The sequence below is a fragment of the Diorhabda carinulata genome, chromosome X (genome assembly GCF_026250575.1).
Source record: "Diorhabda carinulata isolate Delta chromosome X, icDioCari1.1, whole genome shotgun sequence".
NCBI classification, from domain to species: Eukaryota; Metazoa; Arthropoda; class Insecta; order Coleoptera; family Chrysomelidae; genus Diorhabda; species Diorhabda carinulata.
The window spans coordinates 33,908,412-33,929,653 of NC_079472.1; the positions used below are offsets into that span (position 1 = coordinate 33,908,412).

Below are 21,242 nucleotides of genomic sequence, written 5' to 3' on the forward strand. Positions count from 1 at the left end.
GCTCCTAAATTAGGACGCAGCTAGCCACTGCTGACCAGTCTCTTCCACAATCGAGGCCATAGACTCCCGTTGATAGTGAAGGGTGACGGATAACAGGGGCGCAGAAAGATATTAGACATGAATTATTTTATTTTCAGTTGTACACTTTTATTTTCGAATATCAAAGTGCAAATATTTAATTTTGGGCAAAGTGAAGTTCCATTATTACTTGTAATTCCTTAGAACCCACATTACACATGAAATATCCTCTTCGAATCACTGTCTGTAGGTGAAAACCAGATGAAAATCTGTTTAGTAGGTTTTATATCGTAAACAGGCTGTATTTTAATATATTTTCATAAATTACATAAATACGAGCTTTTATGACTGAATAAGTAATATTTTCCTCTTCAGCAAACATCCAAGGATACACATATTCGAAAAAATACTGGGTACATTATTCTTTTTTACCCTGTAACTGGGCCATTGTGTATGCAATTATGCTGTTATAGAATATTCTAGAGGCTTCTTAAGTGTTCTAAATTGTTTTGTAGAACATATTCTATATTATCAGATTGGCTATAGAAGCAGCATAGGGTAGGAGCACGGGGAAGTTGACATATGTGATTTAGAAAAGAATTTTTGTTAAATCAATTAAACCACACATTTTTTATTTACATATGTCAATAATTTGTGTTTATTTTTGTAATTAAAGAACTGAATAGTTTACTATAAAAACTTGTTGAAACTACAATATGTAACAAGGTTATTTACATTAAATTAGTTTGCTTTTATTTAAGAAAAATCGTCAAAATACCTTAAAATTAAAATACATTTTTCTTATGACTACGTTTCTTCAGAGGTATTTCTACTGGAGGTCCATTTATAAGTTTTTCTCTAACTGCCCACCGTAGATCTAAGTGGTTGTCTTCACCTGGAAATTTCACACTTTTCCACTCTTGTTGATACTGATGGTATAATGCCACAGGATCGGATTTTTTCAAAGATTTAACAGAAGATGTATTCTTCAGGACTGAAATATAATATCTATACAATTCTCAAAAACTTAGTGACTATCTCAACTCTCAGCCAGTTACAATATCAATAAATGTATTAATGGAAACTAAATACATTTAATATCCAGTAACAGAGAATAAAATGAAGTTAATAACAAAGATGTGAGTAAGATGGCTGAGACATAGAGAACAAAATTCAGGAGGAGATTGCTCACATGAAATTAAAATTGGTCTTTTCTGTAACAAAATTTCCTCAGCCCATCTCTTTCCATGATATCACCCTTAAAAGGTGGTGACTAAAATAGAGTTTCTATTTATTCCTAAGATTTCAGTAATAGTTCAAATTTGAAATTTGGTAATTTCAGGGGATATATATACTCATTAAAATTTTCATGGGATTTTCTTAGATTTTAAAATATCAAAATTACGTAAGTTATTAATCTATAGAAAAAGAAACCAGGGTCAAGTGTCTCCTGGTTTCAATATAATGAAATAATAAATTGTATTCTTTGATACCTTGTTATACCTTTATAAACAACAATATTTATAGAAATGTTTTACTTTTGTGAACATGATAATATCAATTTGAAATATTCTTAATTACATTCTACAGAAGATGAAAAACAATATTATACCAATATTAAACCAAATCATATCATAATAAGAGCTAAATTGATCTACAACTTCTATTACTTAAATAATATCCAAATCTATTATATAAAGATATTCTCATAGCTTAGAGTTATTCAGCTGCAATTCTATCACGATCTTATTTTATTTTTTCCCTAAATTAATTAGGATTTGTAACTCTTTCTATTGATAAACATTTTGTTTTAAATAAGCCTAATGAGAAATCTGGGAAGGAAGAGTTACAACTGCAAAAAGTTTCACCAAATCCATCTGTTTGAATTTCCAGTTTGTAAGTAAAAACTATTAGGAATAGGACCGACACAATAATCTGCACTCTCACTATCTTTTATACCCGGCAAATTTTCCCCATGTAAACAATATTTCATAATTATTAATAATCTTTTGTTGCAGTTATTTACAAAGTTGTTGTTACAACTAGTTAGGGCCATGTAAAGAACAAAGTGAACTTTTTAATTCATTAAGCCTTTATGAAAAGTTAATATGCAAGATTTATATGGCTAGAGGCAGGTGTGACAGATTTTCAATCTTAAAACCAAAAGTCTGTGTTGTTACTTGGGGATAAAAATTTTCCAAATTTTATTAATATTTGTTTAGTAGCTCAAGAGAAGCAACTAATATCTACATTCTTAACAATCAACATAGATATGCAGGATTATTTTATTAAATGTAGTAAAACAGAATTACACCTGTCATAAGTGGATGGTCCAGCAATATTTGGAACAGTCAGCAATCTGAAAATGTCGATTTTCTATTCTTTTTGTCCCAAAGGATGTAGATTAGATATAAGACTGTGATATTATGGAACTTTTAACAATACCAGAATTTAAATTAACTTATTTTGAAAAAAAATTAATATATGAAACTCTATATGAAATTTAAACTACATATCAAAGTTTTGAAAAATATTTAACTGATTATCAAACACATATTATTAAAATATTTCAATCTATTAAAAAAATAAATTATTAGACATCAAAAACATTTATAAATAAAATATATGTGACATTATATTTGCATGTGTGAAGTTTCTGTACCTGCAGTTTTAGATTTTCTTAATTTTGAACTTGGAACAGAGGAAGCCTCGTTAGAAGTGGGTCTAGATTTATTTGTTGATGATCCTGACATTTGTTTTGACCTATCAGTTTGAGTTTGTATATCTTCTTTACTCACTCTTTCACTACTTGTAGTTTGTACATTTTCTGAAGGTTTTCTACAATTACAAATGTTTGATTGTACACCAGTTTCTAAATGGACACAATGTTCGTGGTCAATATTTTTCTTTTTTGCATGTGTTATATGAACTGCAATTTGTCCGTTTATTTTATCAACCATTTTAGCTTTTGATGCTTGTGTAGGATGGTTATGAAGCATTTCGAAAATATCATTATTTTGATACATTTGAGGTTTTAATTTGGGTTCAGGATATATAGGCGTACTGTAATTGTAAGTATCAGATATACCAAAATCGTGCCCCAGTGTTTTATGTTTCCTTTGTTCATATTTTATTATTTTCTTTAAATCTAGAAAGAATATAATTTATATCGAAATTAATAATATTAAAACGTTTATAACTACCTATAATAAATTCTTTTAACTGTTGAGCACTTATATTTGTGTATCCAAGTTTGTTTAGGTAGATTAATACCTCTCTAGGGTCAATTTTGTAAGACATTTTCAAAATTTAATTTTAAAGTTATTTAACGTATATAAATTCATAACCAACATTCCTCTTCTTTTTTAGAGTATACATTTGAGCTATTTTGAGACAATGTACTGCCGGGATTAGCTTTTAGGCCATCTGTTATTATAAAAAGATTATATTCAATATGTTGACTGATATAGATTTTCAACAACTAAATTGGAGTTTTTCTTGAAAATGGATTCAGAACATAGACTAATTTGGTGTTATCTCAATAAAAGTGGCTATTGTGGCTTTTATCTTCAAGACTTTTCTCTAAAGAAGCTTATTTTATTTGACATATGACAAAATTAACACTTTTTAGGTTGAAGTATGTATGCAGTTAATATAAATAAACAATATAAGATAGGCTATTTATACAAACAGATTAGTGAGTTTCAAATATTTTGAAATATGGAAAAATACGAGGTGATTGGAACGTTGGGAGAAGGATCTTTTGGAAGAGTTTACAAGGCTAAACAACGATCATCAGGATCTTTTGTAGCTCTCAAAGTTATTAGTAAAGTATGTATCAGCAATTATTTGGTATAGCTTAATGTTTAAAAAGTGTGAATGTATTTCAATTTTTAGAGAGGTAGATCTGTTAAAGAATTGAAAGGTTTTAGAAGAGAATGTGAAATTCAAAGGGATTTGCATCATCCAAATATTATACAAATGTTGGATTCCTTTGAAACGGAAAACGAGGTATTCTATTATATTGTCTCAATGATAAAGCATAATTGTAGACATGTTTTTTGTAGATTGTTGTTATTACTGAATTTGCTCATAAGGAATTGACGGGTGTTTTGGGAAAAGTTGGATATTTATCAGAAGATAAAGTACAAAAAATTGTATGGGATCTAGTTTCTGCTCTGTATTATTTACATTCTAATAGAGTTCTTCACAGGTAAAAGTAACAGATTTCCTTTGAAACATGACAAAAACATTTCTTAATTCCAAATAAGTATCATTCTTTCATGTTATAGGGACTTAAAACCTCAAAATATCTTACTAGATATAAATAATGCTGCAAAACTGTGTGACTTTGGGTTTGCCAGAAACATGAGTACTGGAACACATGTACTAACATCTATTAAAGGTAAATAGATAATAAATGCAAAAATTTGATGTTAATTAAATAAGTGATATTCCTATATACTATACAAATGATATATGTTACAGGTACTCCATTATACATGGCTCCAGAACTAATAGATGAACAACCTTATGATTACACTGCTGATCTTTGGTCATTGGGTTGTATAATTTATGAATTATTGATGGGATCACCACCATTTTGTACTGCTTCTATATTACATCTAATAAGACTTATAAGACACGAACAAATTCAGTGGCCTACATTTTTGTCAGATAACTGTATTTCATTTCTTAAGGTACGTGCATGAAAATATATTGATTTTGATCCATAAAGTAGAAAGATAATTTTTTCTAACCCCCACTTTTAATAGGAAATGACTTATCATTGCGTTTTCTTTAATTTTTACTTTTTAGCCCTTTTTATATGTTTTTTTGTGATAATTTGTCATGATTTAGGTCTCTTTTCTAATAAAATTCAATTTTTTCATGTTATTTTGAACTAATTTTCATAGAATAGAGACCTAAAATCAAGACAAATTATCAAGAAAAAAAAAATACATCATTGAATTTATGTTTACAGTATTTACCAATTAAATTATCTGTCATTTAATGTTAAAATCATTTTTCCTTTCAAGATTTGTTCAAGAAAATGACTAATTGTTTTTCTTTTATTATAAATATAAACTTTGTATAATTCACTGGAAAACATTAATTAAATTAAATTAAAATGTTATAAAAAGCTAAATAACATTCAATATCGAAGTATATTGGCTTAAAATTAAGCACAAAATGTTTGTTTACTTCAAATATTTTATCCTTGTAAAACTGTAGGTACCATCAATAAATATTGTGATTTAATAGATTTATTATATTTCACTTTTATAGGGGCTGCTTCAGAAGAATCCATTGAAAAGATTAACGTGGGAGGAAATTTTGGAACACCCATTTGTTAAAGGACACATTATTATTGTAACTAACACTTCAGCTCAACCTTTGACTAGGCCCTTATCTCCAAATACATCCCATGCTAAAGAACAGCAGAGAAAAGAAAGTATCAAGAACAAATTAGTGAAGTAAGTAATGAGGCCACAATTGTGCTGTACTTGCTGTTTGTTACATGATATTGGTTACATTGATGTAACTTTAGAAACTATTGGAGATTGGCTGGGAAGTGATGCCATATCCCCCATACAGCCCTGATCTGGCACAATATGATTACCCTTTATTTCGAAGTTTGCAGAATTCTTTGAATGGTCAAACTTTCACAAATGACTGTGACCTTCAATCGCACCTGGTTCAGTTTTTTGCTGATAGGACCATAAATTTTATGAGCGGGAAATCATGAAGCTGAAAGAAAGATGGCAAAAGGTCATTTAGCAAAATGTAAAATATATATTTGATTAAAAACTATTCTTTTTTTTTATTTTATACTACAAAATCAAAATTACTTTGTCGTAATCAATTTATTTTTGGTAAACTCAAAATAAGTAATTTTCATTTTTCAGGATATCTAGTAAAAATAATGAGGTTCAAGAGCAAACAACATCCTGTAAACCTATTAAAATGAAGACAAGCAAACAATCTGATAGTAGTTCTATTGAAGCAAATAAAAAATCTCTTAATCAAGATTCACAAAATAATAATGTTCCAGAAAATTCAACTAAAAATACAACTCCAAGTAATATAAATGGAAAAACTTTGATAGTCGAAGAAAATTCTCTAAATTTGAATCTGAAAAAAGACAATTCCAAAAATACTGAAACCGTTAACTTAGGAAATCAAAGAAAAAGTAATTATATATGTTTATCTATATCTTAAAATTGCGAGTTGAGAAACGTTTGTTTATGAGTACTTGTATTTCGTATCATTGGTGCTACTGACAATATATAGAAACGTCTGCAACTTTAGAAATTGAATTCTGTACATTACACTAAATACTGTTGTTTTATAACAAGCTGTAAAATATTTTTGATCTTTTTGAAGTTAAAATCTGTTAATTTATATTTAAACTATGAATTTTAGGTTCTTTGAATACATTTAATTTCATAGAAGATAATCAACCAATAGAAACTGACGAATGGATTGTATTTTTGACTAAAACAATCCAGGAAGTGATAAACGGTGAAATGATCTCACTTACACAGTCTACTCAGACGAATGTATTGGTATCACCTCTGAAAAATCCAAATGCAAGTCCTAAAGTGATTAGTTTTGTTACACGATTGCTGTCAATACCTTTTGTTGTAAAAGGAGTAACGTCAAGTTGTTTATTAGAAATTAGGAAAGTAAGTTATACTGTTAAAGTTTAATAATGGTTCTATTAATATCAGGGTTTTTAGTGCGGTCCCTAAAAGTCACTTTTTTGTTTTAGGTTTCTTTTTTTTTAAATTTGTATCAAAGGTTGTATAACTTTTTCATATATATATATATATATATATATATATATATATATATATTTATCATATTGCTGCATACTTTTAATTTAACGACCGAGCTCAGATACACTTTTTTTTCATTTGTTGATAACTGCCAGATGAAATTAAACATAAGTTGTATGATGGGAAGTGAAAATTATCACATTCAGCTACTTTTTTTCTGATAAAACTCTCAGTGGTTACAATCGTCATTTACTCATTGTGTCATTACAAATACATGCGTTAGTACACCTCTTATTAACACTGTTCCTTTTTTTATTAATCAAAATGTGCACTATAACTGTCATTTGCAGCAACATGTTAATTATCTTTAAGGTATTTTTTAAAATAAAAACATTTTTTTGTCAGTGTAGAAATATGTTGTTGTGACAGGTAACTTGTATGGAGCTTGTATACGTCACAAATTTATTAAGAAAGTGGGTACACAAATACTCTTTTAAAAGAAATTATTAACATCCTGTTTCATATGAAACGGAAAAAAAAATTTGTGAAAGAGGGAGGTGGGGTGTAATGTATCCCATCGAAATAAAGCCACTACTATTAATAACCAATATATATGCCAAGTATATATACACGATCTGGAATATCTATCATTTACTAATTTTTTGAGGACATTAACATCAATGTTGTCCCAGGCTTCAATCATGGCACCATTCATTTCTGTTTTAGACTGAAACGTCTACCTATTATTTGTATATACAGCCTGACTAAGAATATCCCATATATTTCCTTGGCAGTTTTGAGGTCAGCATAAAGGGAAGGCCATTCCTTGACATATGCATCTTAAGACCATTTAAGAAAGAGATTGGGACATATATTAAGGCAATATCCTGTAGAAAAATCCAACTTAGCCATCACTTCCTTCTGACAAATGACAATAATGAGTTTCTAGCTTTTGTTAGTAACTGGTAGCTCTCGTGTAGCCAATTATAATAGTAAACTTAACATGAATGGTGGTCTTCTTCATACACTATTAATACTATTAATGAGCATCCAACTTACTGTCTCTTGGAGATTTCTCCACTCCTCATGTCATGTCAATATAAAATAAGGCTTCCTAAACCATACAGATATTTTTTCTCATATATGATGTGACATTCACAGGTCGTTCCAGGTTTGTTAATTTTTGACCCAGAGAGTCTTCCATTCTATTGGCATGATATGAGGAGATATTTTCCAAATGACAGCAAGATAAAGGCTCATTAATGTTATAGGAAGGCCATGATGGTAAACTTAACCTGAATTTTTCCTTAGTCATATGGAGGTTACTAGTTACCAAGAAAGGATAAAAACTCATTTATTTCCATTTGTAGCTCTAGTTGGATTTCCGAACAGGATAGCGCTCTTATTTACGTTGCACGCTCTTTCTTGAATGGTTTTTGGATAATGACGTGCATATCATGTGATGGCCCTCTCTTTCCCTTGACCTAAATTCTTAAGAAAATGTGTGAATATTCTTAATAGGGGCTGTATATACCAATATTAGACAGTTTCAATCTGAAGCAGAAATAAAGATCACCTTCATTGAAACATGGGACTTGTTACTGCCCTCCAGTAATTGGTAGATGATATTCCAAATTATATACAAACTTACTGAATATATTGTCTATTGACAGTAGTGACTTTATTTTGATGGGACACTTTCCCCCTATTTTTTGATGCACTCAATTTTTTTCTGTCCACATAGCAGGGGTGAGTTATTCTTTTTAGGTCAATTGAAATGTTACAAGGGCTGAACATTTTTTTCAGGACGCTATTTTATTTATGGAACATGTAGGAGAGGAGTCAATACAAGCTTTACCCCAAGATTATGAGGTTGCCACCCTTGTCCCCCGGCCTCCATCTTGGAAATATTGGTGAAAACATTATTTTTCGCGATATCTCGGAAACTATCAATCTTACAAAAAATTGTAAAGACATATTTTGTAGCAAATCACTTTGATTACAATTATATCTATGCGACTTTTTGTCATAAATTCAAAATTTTAAATTTTTTTTCATTTTCTCATAACAATTTATTATGCTACAAATTAACCAAATTTATTTTCTATTTCTAAGTTTTTATTAATTTTTTATAAAAATCAATCTGAAGCTAATTGAAAATGCTTTTAAATTAATTTAATTAATACTAATAATAATGATTAATACTACTATTAACATGTAATCCAAGCTGATTTTGCGCGTACCTTTTGGTCACGGAATTTTTTGAGTTTTGGTCAGGGAAAGTCAGGGAATTTATCAGGCAAATTTTTCTGGGAACCCTGATTTAAAAAGTTATGAGCAAAAAAGAGAAATTTTTTTTACATATTTTTTTCTGTCGAATTTACCAAAAAAATATATCAGAACAATTTTGTAGAGGATCTCCTTAAGAAGATTTTCTTTTATAGTTTTTTAAATTTTATTCATTTTAAAACGCTGTTATAGCGCTCCAAAGTTAAAGGTATCGTGAACAATGTGTTTTCACCCCAGTTTTCAATATGGCGGCCATAATCTTGGGGTAAAGCTTGTATTTACATATTATTAATAATTATGAATAAAATCCCCTAAAGTCTCTTTTTTTCGTGTTTTGTCCATCTTTTTGAAAAAGTTGTGTACTAAAAGATCTGTAATATCTTTGTATGATTTGCAGGTATATTCTGAAGTGAAAGTAGTTCCTAATTTGGTGTATGCGATAAAACTTTTACTGCGCGATTCTGGTAATGATTCTTCTTCAGATACAACTTCGCCAATAAACTCTCCTTTGCCACTTTCCGCAGAACGATATAGAAGATTATCAGAACTGACAAATGAGGATTTCCAAACATTGGAATACATTTTTATGCTCATTGCTCATCTCGTTCATCTCGACGACGAATTTTTGATACAATTTTGTGATGCGGTTGTTGTATTGTCAATTTATCTACTGATGAAACTGTTCTTATCATTTACTTGTAAGTCGTACTAATTTAATTGCTCTATTTTGTATACTATAAACTTTTTTTAGATAAAACAAGCATTCGAATAGTAACTGACATTCTGGCAGTTTTAACGCGATTAATGAGTAGATTACCGGAAAACAGCGACGTTATAGAAAAAACTCTTTTATCCAGCGTAGATAATCAGGAGATGAAGCAGGTTAATTTTGTAGATCTGATGCGACATTCGGATTCGTTATTACGGGAAAGAACTTGTTATTTTTTAATATGGTTCAGTAGAACTCAACAACTAAATGTTATTAAAATGTTTTGGAATTTTACTGTGAAGGATACATTAGAAGCATTGGTTTATGATTCTATTGAAACTGTGAGAAATGTAAGTAGAAAGTATGAAGTTCATGTAAAAAATAATTATAACAGTGCCCAAAAACTTACCTTAGTAGCTGAGGAAGAGAAAATACCAGGAATCTTCTATCTTTGGTTTACCGTAATCTTACATATAACTGTGTCTCTAATGAATAAACATAAAGAATCGATATCACTGATTGAGCGTTATATATATGGCATTTTATGTATGTATGCTATGATATAATAACACTTTATAGCTAGTTATTGGTAATATATAAGTATTAAAATACTTGTACGAATTCAGATTATTACTACAAGTTTCAAGATAAGAACTTTTTGCCTCAGATTTAATTTTGTATAATTGAGGCGCTTAGAATCAAAATCTGCCAAGTCATCTCAAGAAATTTTCGGAAAAGTGGAAAAAAACTGTCACAAACAGACCAAACATAAGAAATTATTAATTTTTTTACCAAAAATCAATAATTTTCACTCAACAGAGGCCATGTATGATCAAGATACCCAAAATTGTTTCATAAATATTTAGAAAAATTTAAAATCAATATTTGGACTTGTCGGATTTTGTTACTAAGATTGGGATTTGGCGGGATTTGAAACAAAAATGAGCAAAGGGATTGAGCTGTAAAAGCTATACTAATTCTAATTTTCAATTATTACAAAAATAGCAAAGTATAAAATAAAATTTAATGTTTTGTAAAAAGTAAACAAAGTTTTTATACTAGATTACACAATATGTGTATCAATTTCCTCATAAACATTAATGTTTCTATCTTCTTTAATATTGAGATCTTCAACTTCATTGTGAGACTTCTTGGTTTTCTAAATTTTCGATAAAATTTTAGCATCTCGTGGTTTTCCCACACTTGTCCAAAGTGCTTTGTTAACAGTTTTGCAACTCTACGGCTAACCCTCTTGTTAAAGGCTTTTGGTTTATGTGAGGCATATTAAACTTTAGTTCTGTGATAGATTTTGCTTGACAAGTTTCAGTTCTATAAAAGATTTCACCCCGGACCAGAATGTTATTTTTCTTCTTGTTCTCTTTTAGCATAATCTTTTTGGTGGATTGAACTCGAAGTGCTACAAGCTCGGTTTTTTACAATCTTTCAAATTCATACTTCCAGTCTTTAACCGGGACAGTTACTCCAACATGATGAACATGTTTCTCCAGAATTTCTTCATACTCTTCTGGCTTAAGAATAGTGTCCTTCTTTATCAAATCTCTCTCAATCAATTCAAAACCCTGTGGAAAATAAAGCATAAAGGGTAAACAACCCGCAGAGGATCATGGGTAATCATGTGACGAAACTCCTATTGGCCAATTTGGATTTAGCGTATTTTTGAAACTGAAAATAGCGTAACTGCCTTTAGACTTATCGGATATTGCAATTAAACCTCAACTTTTACCTCAAAATACACTAGAATGTGCCTGGATTTGCTATAAAATAACAGTTGTACTGAAATCAGCATGGAAAAATCTGTTAGAAACAATATCACTCAACTTCGAAAAAATATGGACTTGGCGGTCGTTGTCGCTTGTATTAAGTCCAGATTTTGTATATTTGGACATGTCGCACTATGCAGAAGATTAAATAAAAGGTTTTTACAATATTATAGCATATTAGTGATGGTATGGTTTAGCATTAATATGAGGGGCCACACTCGAGTGATGATCATTTAAAGATTTTGTCTTATCACAGGTACATTGTTGTACCTTTCACTCTGTTTTTAGGAAAAAATTTCTCTTCATGATAATAATTTTCAGCATATCGCAACCCCTACGTCAGTCCAATAGATTTTCTTTGAAATGTTAATTAATACTTGCTTAAAAGTTTTTATTAAATTTACCTCAAAATTTACATGAGTCTCTAAGATTTATTGAAATATGGAATGCTCTTGTTGTAAATAAAATAAAAAATTGGATTGGAAGCATAAACGGATAGTTTTAAACTATGATTGTTGTTAGAAACAAAAAATGCTCTATTAACTGCTTTCTGTTTATTTTCTGTGAAATAACAATATTCATCGAAAAATAAATTTTATATAATTATTGATTTTTTTAGGCTGCCGAGTATGCTGTTTCAGAACTCAAAAATAAAGATTATTATAAAGAAGTGAAATGAATTACTATATAAACATGAGTTGGAAAATTTTGATCAAATTCTACTTATTTCAATGTCAAATTTTGAGAGGTTGACGATAAGATAAAACCAAAGTACTAATTTGCAAAGATATTGTACACAAATTAAAATTTGTATGATTAATAATGTGAAAATATATATATTGTAAATTGCTTTTAGTTTTCTTTCTTTCCTAATTAACCATCATCAGTCTAATTCACAAGATGAAAACAGATAAAACTAGAGATAAAATCTCTAAAAATACATAACAATGCGTAAGATATATAAATACTAAATGTTTTTAGTTAATACAAATATTTATGAAAAATCAGAGATTTTTAGAGATGATTTTGTTATTTGGCTTTTCCCCTGTATACTGTGTGTTAAAGTTCAACCTTTACAGGATCGGCATATCAGATTCTAAAATATGCAGACTGCAATAAGGACGATGTGAAGTGAAATGATTCTGTATCCCATTCATCCAATTTGATTACATTCTTTTAATATCGTCGAACCATCTCATTGGTGTGCGTCTTGACGAGGTCTCCATTTGAAACTTTTTTCTAGCGTCCACCCATTTTAATTTCATAATTCACACAATTCCTTCAGTGAAAGTTCCTATTTATAATATTTTTAGGTTATACAAATAAAATAATGGAACTAAGAATCAACATCAAGTTCATAAAAGTTTAAAAAACACATAAATATCCTATTTGGCTTTTCCCTTAGACACTGAATGTTTGAGTTCATCCTTTATTAGCATACTTGAAAACTTCTTTTAGAGAACATATTTTTTATAGCAAATTAAATTTAGTTTACTGAAGTATTCTAATGTTATGTTGAATAATTATTAATATGACATCTACATTGATACGGTCATGGGCTAACTACTCATAACATTGTTGTAGGCTTATTGTTATTGTTTTTGTGATAAGTTGGGTAAAAAAATACAGAATTTAGTATGTAGTTAAGACATGTATAATATGCAGAAAATTTAACTTCAGTATATAATAACTAACAAATAATTGAAATGAATCCAACCAACATTTTATACATTTTAAATAAAAACATAACTTATAACAAGCATGATGACATATGACATACTAGTGAGATTTATGTAATTGAGATTTTCCACTGACAATAGTTTGTAATTGTGTACTAATTTTACTTGTACCAATTATTAAAAGAGATTTAAAATGCTCATCAGTTAATTTAGATCTGTAAACATTTTTTGTGTACTTCATTTTGGATAATGTTTTCTCACACAAATAAGTAGTACCAAAAACAGAAAACAGCCCATGAGCAAATTTATGCAAATTATCAAATTGTGTCAGGGGAAGACTCTTATAAAATTCCAACAAAGATAAGTTTTGATAATTGTTCTTAATTGTATCACTGCACTGTAGATTAATCATTTCCATTTGAAGTTCCGGGGCTAGGGTTTCAATGTCAGTATCAAAAGGATTCTGAAAAATCTTAATTTGATTCGCAATGGCATCAAAGTCCGAGAAACGAGTATCAAAATTTATTTTCAAAGCACTCAAAGTTTCATTTTCTCCAATCTCTTCAACAAATTGTCGGAATTGTCGGTGATTCAGCCCAAAAGATCTGATAAAACTAACAGTTGATATGACTGGTTTCAGAACTTCAGACATATCCAAACATTTTCCGCACAAAGACTGTTGATGAATGATATAATGTGAGACTAATGGTTTTGAACCACCGTCATTTTCTACAACCTTTGACACAAGAGCGACCACTCCTTTATCTTTCCCACTCATGTTTTTTTTCCTTCATCAGTTGTAATACATTTCAAGTTTTTCCATCGAAGGTTCTTTTGATTAATGTCCATTTCAACTCTTTTAAAAATATCTGTACCAGTACCCAAGCAGCACAGTGTCGTTATAATGACGTCAATTATTGGACATTATTAGTCGGCGACGTCGTAGACCAATAAGCGACGTCCATATGACGTGACATTTCAGATGTCATTTTGACGTCGTCTAGAGACGTCTTTCGTACGTTTGTTTTCGGTCGTTTTAAGTGCTTTTTAATCAACTATAAAAAAAATTAGAACGAAAGTTTATTACAAAAACTAAGCCCTATACGTGCTTTATAAAAAATTGTACATTTTAAATTGTTGTTTACCTAAAATTTGGATATAAATATAAATTCATTAATTAGCAATGAAAATACTAAACTGACGTTTTAAGTGGAAATGCAATTTGAATTTAAAGATGAAGTGAGAATGTTGTAATTAACAATTATTTAACTATTTTATTAGTAGGAAACAATTATTTTTAGCATCGATTCCTGTCGAGGCTGTCGACCAAGATTTAATTTTGGCGCGTTTTTAATCGAAATGCCACGATACGATACGAGACGTGCAAGCGCATGCGTGCTGGACTGCTGGTGTGAACGCGTGTGCGCGTAATGGCGGACGGCAGCAAAAAGTTGTTTGGCTTTCACATCGAAGGAAAATACGTCCAAAGAAATTTTCCACTGATGATGAGCAGGAAGAAGTGCTGTCATCATCAGAAGATGATTTTCCAAAAAACAAGAAACCCCTACCTAGACCAAAACCAATAATACGGAAGTCTATTACAAACATATTATCTGGTAATGAGATTTATACTTAAAGATATCTGGCACATATAAATTTTTAACTGTCTACTGTTTTAGATTATTCTGGCCCAATTCAAACTTTTCCATTAGCTTCAGCTGGACAATCGCAAAGGTCGTTTGAGGATAGTGATTCTACAAATCAACTTTATTATTTGCCACCTCAACATTCAGCAAAAGATACTCAATTGACTAAATCTTCAGGACAAATTATTAGAGGTAAAAAATATAATTGTCCATTTGCATGAATTGTTTAAAATGTATACTTTAAACTGTGAGTTATTATTTATGTCCATTATTTCCTAGGAGAATTTGTTAATTCTCTATTTTACAGGTTCTGCGTCAAATCAGTCATTTTGCCAGGCTGCTGTTTCGAACTCGTCACCATATAATCCGTCAACTAGTAAAGCAACTGATGTACAGAGCAACATCAGAGCTGTAGTGGAAAGTAATGGAGGTAAAAACCAAAAAATAATGTAAAAACTGTTTTGGTACTAAGGTATATTTTGTCCATGCCAGCAAACACTCAAGATGATGTAATCACTTTATTGAAGACCATTAGAGAACAGAACAATCAAATTTTGCAGTGGATCCGAAAACAAGATCGCAGTGGCAATCACGCCAGTAATACAGATTTACCAGATGATATAGGCGTACAGTTTCCTTTGAATTTTCAAGAGGATATTACCAAATTGGAAACATACCTGAGTGAAAAAAATAATTGCCTGGCTTTGGTGGGTGTTCTGTACCACTTAATATGTATTTTACAATTTAAATTATGTGATTCCAGTCGGCATATCTATCGACTTTTGGAGGGAGAGATTTTACTGGACATACAAACCGCATTTTAAATTTTTTGTTCACCTATTCTCTTGCAACTAATTGGAATTTTTGTGGCAAACGAGGTGAGAAAAAGGCTTTTAAAAACTTAAACGTAAAGGATGTGATTATTGGTAAGTGTTTTCACTTGTAGGTGCATACTTATTATTAATATGAAACAACATTTTTAGGTGCTGTAAGAAAAAGCTCCCCTCTAGTCAGTCAGAAAGAAATAGAAGATACCATCAAGGTGTGGTTGAAACATGCACCAGAGAAATTGAAAAAGCAGCAGCATGGCAACCCGTAAGAAAAAAAGTGTTGTTAGTCAAAGACAACTCTACAGAAGGGTGGCAGAAGCAAATTTAGCACCTGTGAGTCAGAATTGTTATAATACATCTTTAATAGTTAATAATGATTCCAATGAATCATCAAATTCCATTTTTTTTGCTGATTCAATGTGTGAAAGTGAAAATGACACCTGTTCCTCAAGAGATTTAGATTTTAATGTAAACTCGCCTAATGAAAATTTGCTCTTCAATGATGCGACGTTATACAACCATTTGACTTCCTATTCCAGTAACGTGCCCCCTAACGATTTATTTTCTAATGAACCGCCGCCTAGCGATTTGCATTCGAAATTGTCAAACTGGGCAGCTTCAAGGTACGTTCGACGTACAGTAGTTACTCATCTCTTGCATATCTTGCATCCATACCATAATGAGTTACCGTTAGACAGTCGAATGCTGCTGAAAACGCCCAGAGAAACGAAAACAAAATCGTTGTTAAATGGCGAATATTGTCATTTTGGACTTGTTAACGCTTTAAAATTAAAGTTATTGTCAGTGCCTAATATTTCTCAGTACAGCATTATCAACATTTCATTTAATGTAGATGGACTGCCCATTTATAGAAATGGTCAGAAACATGATCTCTGGCCCATTTTAGCACTTGTAAAAAATTTTAAGAGTGAGCCGTTTGTTGTTGGTTCTTTTTTAGGAAGTGGCAAACCAAATTTATTGTCAGCGTTTTTAGAAGATTTTTTAATTGAGTTATCGAACTTACTTACCACGGGCATTGAAATTAATAATAATATCCATGAAGTAAAAGTTCACAGCTTTGTTTGCGATGCTCCTGCGCGCGCATATCTGAAATGTGTGAAGACCCATTCAGGGTATAGTTCCTGTGAAAGGTGCGACAACTCTGGAGAACACCTGGGACGTGTCATTTTCAAAAATTTACCTTTTAACAAGAGAGACAACGAATCTTTTCGGACTAAAATTGATGTATCTCATCATCATGGAGAATCCCCTCTAATAGCTCTTCCTATAGATTTGATCTATGTCTTTTCTTTAGACTATATGCACCTAGTTTGTCTAGGTGTAATGAAAAAACTTTTGCGTATTTGGACAGGACGCGCAAGCCGAGCCAAAATGAGCTCTACTGCATTTCAAAATGTATCTGAAAAAATTGTTTTTCTCAGTAAATGTATTCCAGTAGAATTCAATCGGAAAGGGCGCAGTTTGTCTCAGTTGGCAGATTGGAAAGCAACGGAATTTCGAACATTTTTACTGTATATTGGGCCAGTTGCTTTGTATGGGAATGTCGATTTGGCAATATATGAGCATTTTTTGCTATTTCATTGTTCAATTATGATACTTATTTCTAAACGCCATATTGAAAAATTCGGAGTTCCATTTGCGCGCCAACTTTTGCATTTATTCGTAACGCACAGTGAAAAGATCTACGGATTAGAGTTCTTAGTTTACAATGTACATTCCTTATTACATTTGGCAGATGACGTTGAAAATTTCGGGCCACTAGACAATTCGTCAGCATTTCCATTTGAAAATTATCTCCACCATTTAAAATCGTTAGTTCAGTCTCCGAATAAGCCGTTACAACAGATTAATAGACGCTTAAAAGAAATTGAAATGACAGTGTACGAAAAACATGACTCTACTTCACCTGATGATGAACACTTCTGTAAATGTGAATTGTCCCATTTCTTAGGACCAACGCCAAATTTCTCTTGCAAGCAGTATAAAAAGCTTCATTATAAAGATTTTATTTTTTCTATTGCATCATATTCAGAAGCAAATTGTTTTTGTCTTACCTTCGAAGGACTGGTTTTCAAAATAGAAAATATAGTAGTGGATAATAATGGAGCAGTTTTTATATTAGGTAGGAGGTTTCAGGATTACCGTTCATTTTACAAATACCCTGTCGACTCAAAAGAATTCTATGTTTATCGCATCCAAAATTTATCAGAGTATATCGAGTTATTGCACTGCCGCAAAGTTTTTTCGAAATGTATTGTTTTTCCTTTCAAGCAGGAATGGTTGTCATTTTCATTATTGCATCATTAGTAATTCCTTATTTCAACTTTTATGTTCTATAAGTGTAATAGTATGTAGTTTTTTAAGATTTTGTAATAAACTGGTATTAATTTGAACGCATTTTTTTATATTTTTGATCCTACTTATACGTCATTTGTCAAAAGTAAGTACGTCATTTTGACGTCTCACCAGCCGGACTAGGTACGTCATTAGTTGACGTCTGTAGGATGTGACATTAACCCGTCATAATCACGTCATTTTAGACGTCTTTTTAGACGTCCCCATTGGTCGCCAATGGCCTATAATTGACGTCATAGTAACGACACTGTGCTGCTTGGGGTAGTTGTGCCATGAATACTATACATATCAATAAGTTCTTCATGCACTTCATAGCTTTTATCTACTCCTCGAATAGAAATCAACGCCTTAACAGTATCTGACACAGCCGTTGACTCATCCAAGGCCAAAGAAAACCACTCAACATGTCCAACTCAACATTTGTCGAACAGTTGAGAGGATATATTTTCAGCGATGTTTTCTACCCTTCGAGACACAGTGTTTGCTGGCATACTGACAGTTTTTAATAAATTTACCTTTTCAGGGCACATTTCTTCGGCTACTGCAATTATGCATTCTTTGATCATTTCTCCATCGGCGAATGGTTTTCCAAGTTTTGCAATTTCAAGAGCCACACGAAAGCTGGCACGAGTTGCAGCCTCTTGTTTAGTTTTGAGTTTTGTAAATGAAAAAGAATCTGCGCTTCATAGCTTCGAATTTTTCAGTCCGCAAACTTTTTGTTTCATAATGACGTTTAATTTATATTTTTTGAGAACAGCTATGCTTTCATTGCAAATCAAACATAGCACCTTATTACTGGACTCAATTACGAAATACTGAATGTTCCACTGATCTTTGAATTTTCTGCAACAATTCAAATCAAAATACTGTTACAAAGATGTCTTAAACACACAAAAACACGTTTTAAGGAGGTACGCACTATTTTATTTCACAACAGTGTCTTAGGAACTGACTTGTGGTTGCGCCACTAGTCTTTTTATATATTCTAATTACTGCCATCTAGATGTGAGTGGAAGGAACCAGACCTTTTTCGAACCAACGAGATTATTCTGTACGTGCTATTAGCGCCATCTGTTAGCGATAGAAGGCACTACATATTTCCGCTTGTGTCCACCAGATGTCGTGTCACGTTACTCTTCATGGTTCGTACTCTACGACTAATCTAGAAATTACAGATAATGACAGGAAAATTAATAATATGCAGTGTTGCCGTTTTTCGGGCTTTGGTCCGTTTTGCAGCCTTTTTCAAAAGTTGGGTACCTTTTCGGCCTTTTTTTTTCATCAGTGGACTATTTCACTTTTTACCACCGGCAACAATGATAATATGGTTTTGGCCCTCGGAACTAACTGGAGTAATCAGTATGGCACTAAGGCCTGCTTTACAGGATTGGCATATCCGATTCTAAAATATGCAGACTACAATAAGGACGATTAGATCCAATGAGATCATCTTGAAGACTGTGGATGCTAGGTACCAGTTATGATCTTCTTCCAATTATACTAATGTCATTTCATTTGAAATTGGAATCGAAGAAAATTTTTTTAATTATGCTATGGGTTGGATCCAACGTTATTCTAAATGATACACTACAATAATTATAAGAATTGTTCCTCGAGAAATTAGGAAATGTTGGAAGCAAAATCGGCAACCAGAACAATTTGATATGGCTGCAAACATGAAACTTTCTCTCTAATACTTGAAATATTGTCTCAATCTTGGTAAGAATTGAATAAATTAGAATATTTTTAAGTGTGCATTAAGTCACACCACAAGTAATTATTGGTAATTTTGAATTAATTAATCATAGAATCCAATCATCGGATGTTTTGTTGTAACAAAACTTCTTAACAATTTTAGTTAAAAACACTACTTATTATCAATTGTAATCAACTCAAGTATGAAATTATTTGAATTTTGATTTATGGCAAGTATTATCTAAATTATCTATGTATAATAATGAAAATTAAATTAATAAATAACAATCTTCCTAACTATTATCTATACAATTGAAAAAGAAATTTTGATTGAAGTATTGTATAATAAATTATTAGCTAGAAATAAAATCAGTGTTGAGAAATAAATTTAATCACTCTTAGATCATTGATTCCTCTAATATCTTGTAATTTGGTAGAGAAACATGCTCAAATTTTGGTTTAATCACAACTATATGGTAGGATTCTTCCTTACCTAATATATAGACCAAAGACCACCTATATTTAGATGGATCAAGACAATGTTATTTGTTCTCATATATGTAATACTACAGAACATACCCTAAGTGTAATTCTTTTATATGAACAGATTAAATGGGAAGGAATATCCTACTATTAAGGTGCCGACAATACCTATATTATTTTCTCACTCGTTCCAGACACCTCGTACAGGTTTAGCATCTTGAGAATACATTCTTTCTTACTTAGTCGGAACAGCTTCGACATATGTAAACTGTCCATATAGAAGTATTGCATATATGTTTGTTCCGAGTATATAATCTTTGGTTTGTTCAAACAAAATTGACGTCGTCTGGGGGTCTGAACTTGAACTACTGATATGAAATCCTTCATAAAATACCGGCAAATTTTATTCATAGCGTGTAATTTGAATGATTTGAAGGTAGTTAATTTACTGCTACCTCAGAACTAATGAATTTTCAAATTTGTTATTTCAAAATATAATATCACAAAAGATGAAATTTTGAAAACTATTATTAAACAAAAATTAATTTGGAAATTTATTAGCTCTACTCTTAAGGAGACAAATATTATTATAAAGGGCAATTAAATTTCAACGACTATAGAAAACTGTTGAAATCAGAAGTTTACAGAATTAATTTGTAATTGTTATAAATTAGGAATTTTTGGAACTGTTGGTGACATTCAAATTGAACACACTATCACTACATCAGCACTATACTAACTAATGCGCGTTTTTATAACCAAGTTATCGTCTTCAAACTTGGTTATTTAAACGCGCGTCAGACAGGGTAGTGCTGGTGTAGTGATAGTGTAAATAGTGTGTTCAGTATAATTGTTATAAAGCAACAGTTTCATTCAACATTATTCGATGATGATATATTTGAGAGCAATAAATAACTCCATTGATACAAAGACTTTATATTTTCTGGACTAGTT

General features: G+C 31.0%; 2 protein-coding genes across 3 annotated transcripts; one reads left to right on the plus strand and one right to left on the minus strand.

Annotated features, from left to right (window-relative positions):
* Positions 1–636: 636 nt before the first annotated feature.
* Positions 637–3,369, minus strand: LOC130901262 (uncharacterized). The gene is made up of 3 exons (XM_057812484.1): positions 3,222–3,369; positions 2,681–3,166; positions 637–1,012 (listed from the first exon to the last, which is right to left on the minus strand). Exons 1-3 carry the CDS (start codon positions 3,316–3,318, stop codon positions 804–806), a joined length of 792 nt encoding a protein of 263 aa, XP_057668467.1. The 5' UTR covers positions 3,319–3,369; the 3' UTR covers positions 637–803.
* Positions 3,370–3,624: 255 nt separating this feature from the next.
* Positions 3,625–12,428, plus strand: LOC130900760 (serine/threonine-protein kinase fused). 2 transcript variants are annotated; one of them, XM_057811619.1, is made up of 11 exons: positions 3,625–3,849; positions 3,916–4,029; positions 4,086–4,231; positions 4,311–4,423; positions 4,507–4,718; positions 5,308–5,495; positions 5,928–6,211; positions 6,445–6,707; positions 9,487–9,787; positions 9,841–10,148; positions 12,199–12,428. In XM_057811619.1, exons 1-11 carry the CDS (start codon positions 3,739–3,741, stop codon positions 12,256–12,258), a joined length of 2,100 nt encoding a protein of 699 aa, XP_057667602.1. In that variant the 5' UTR covers positions 3,625–3,738; the 3' UTR covers positions 12,259–12,428. The 2 variants fall into 2 exon arrangements, with proteins under 2 accessions (XP_057667602.1, XP_057667603.1); XM_057811620.1 differs by having other exon boundaries at positions 3,766–3,849; positions 3,893–4,029.
* The last annotated feature ends 8,814 nt before the right edge of the window (positions 12,429–21,242 follow it).

Coding starts and splice junctions, on each gene's coding strand:
- LOC130901262 (XM_057812484.1), bottom strand. CDS start 3,318: ATGTCTTACAAAATTGACCCTAGAGAGGTATTAATCTACCTAAACAAA. Junction 3,167..3,221: donor GTTAAAAGAATTTATTATAG/GTAGTTATAAAC, acceptor TATTCTTTCTAG/ATTTAAAGAAAATAATAAAA. Junction 1,013..2,680: donor AAGAAAATCTAAAACTGCAG/GTACAGAAACTT, acceptor ATTATATTTCAG/TCCTGAAGAATACATCTTCT.
- LOC130900760 (XM_057811619.1), top strand. CDS start 3,739: ATGGAAAAATACGAGGTGATTGGAACGTTGGGAGAAGGATCTTTTGGA. Junction 4,719..5,307: donor ACTGTATTTCATTTCTTAAG/GTACGTGCATGA, acceptor TCACTTTTATAG/GGGCTGCTTCAGAAGAATCC. Junction 6,708..9,486: donor GTTTATTAGAAATTAGGAAA/GTAAGTTATACT, acceptor TATGATTTGCAG/GTATATTCTGAAGTGAAAGT.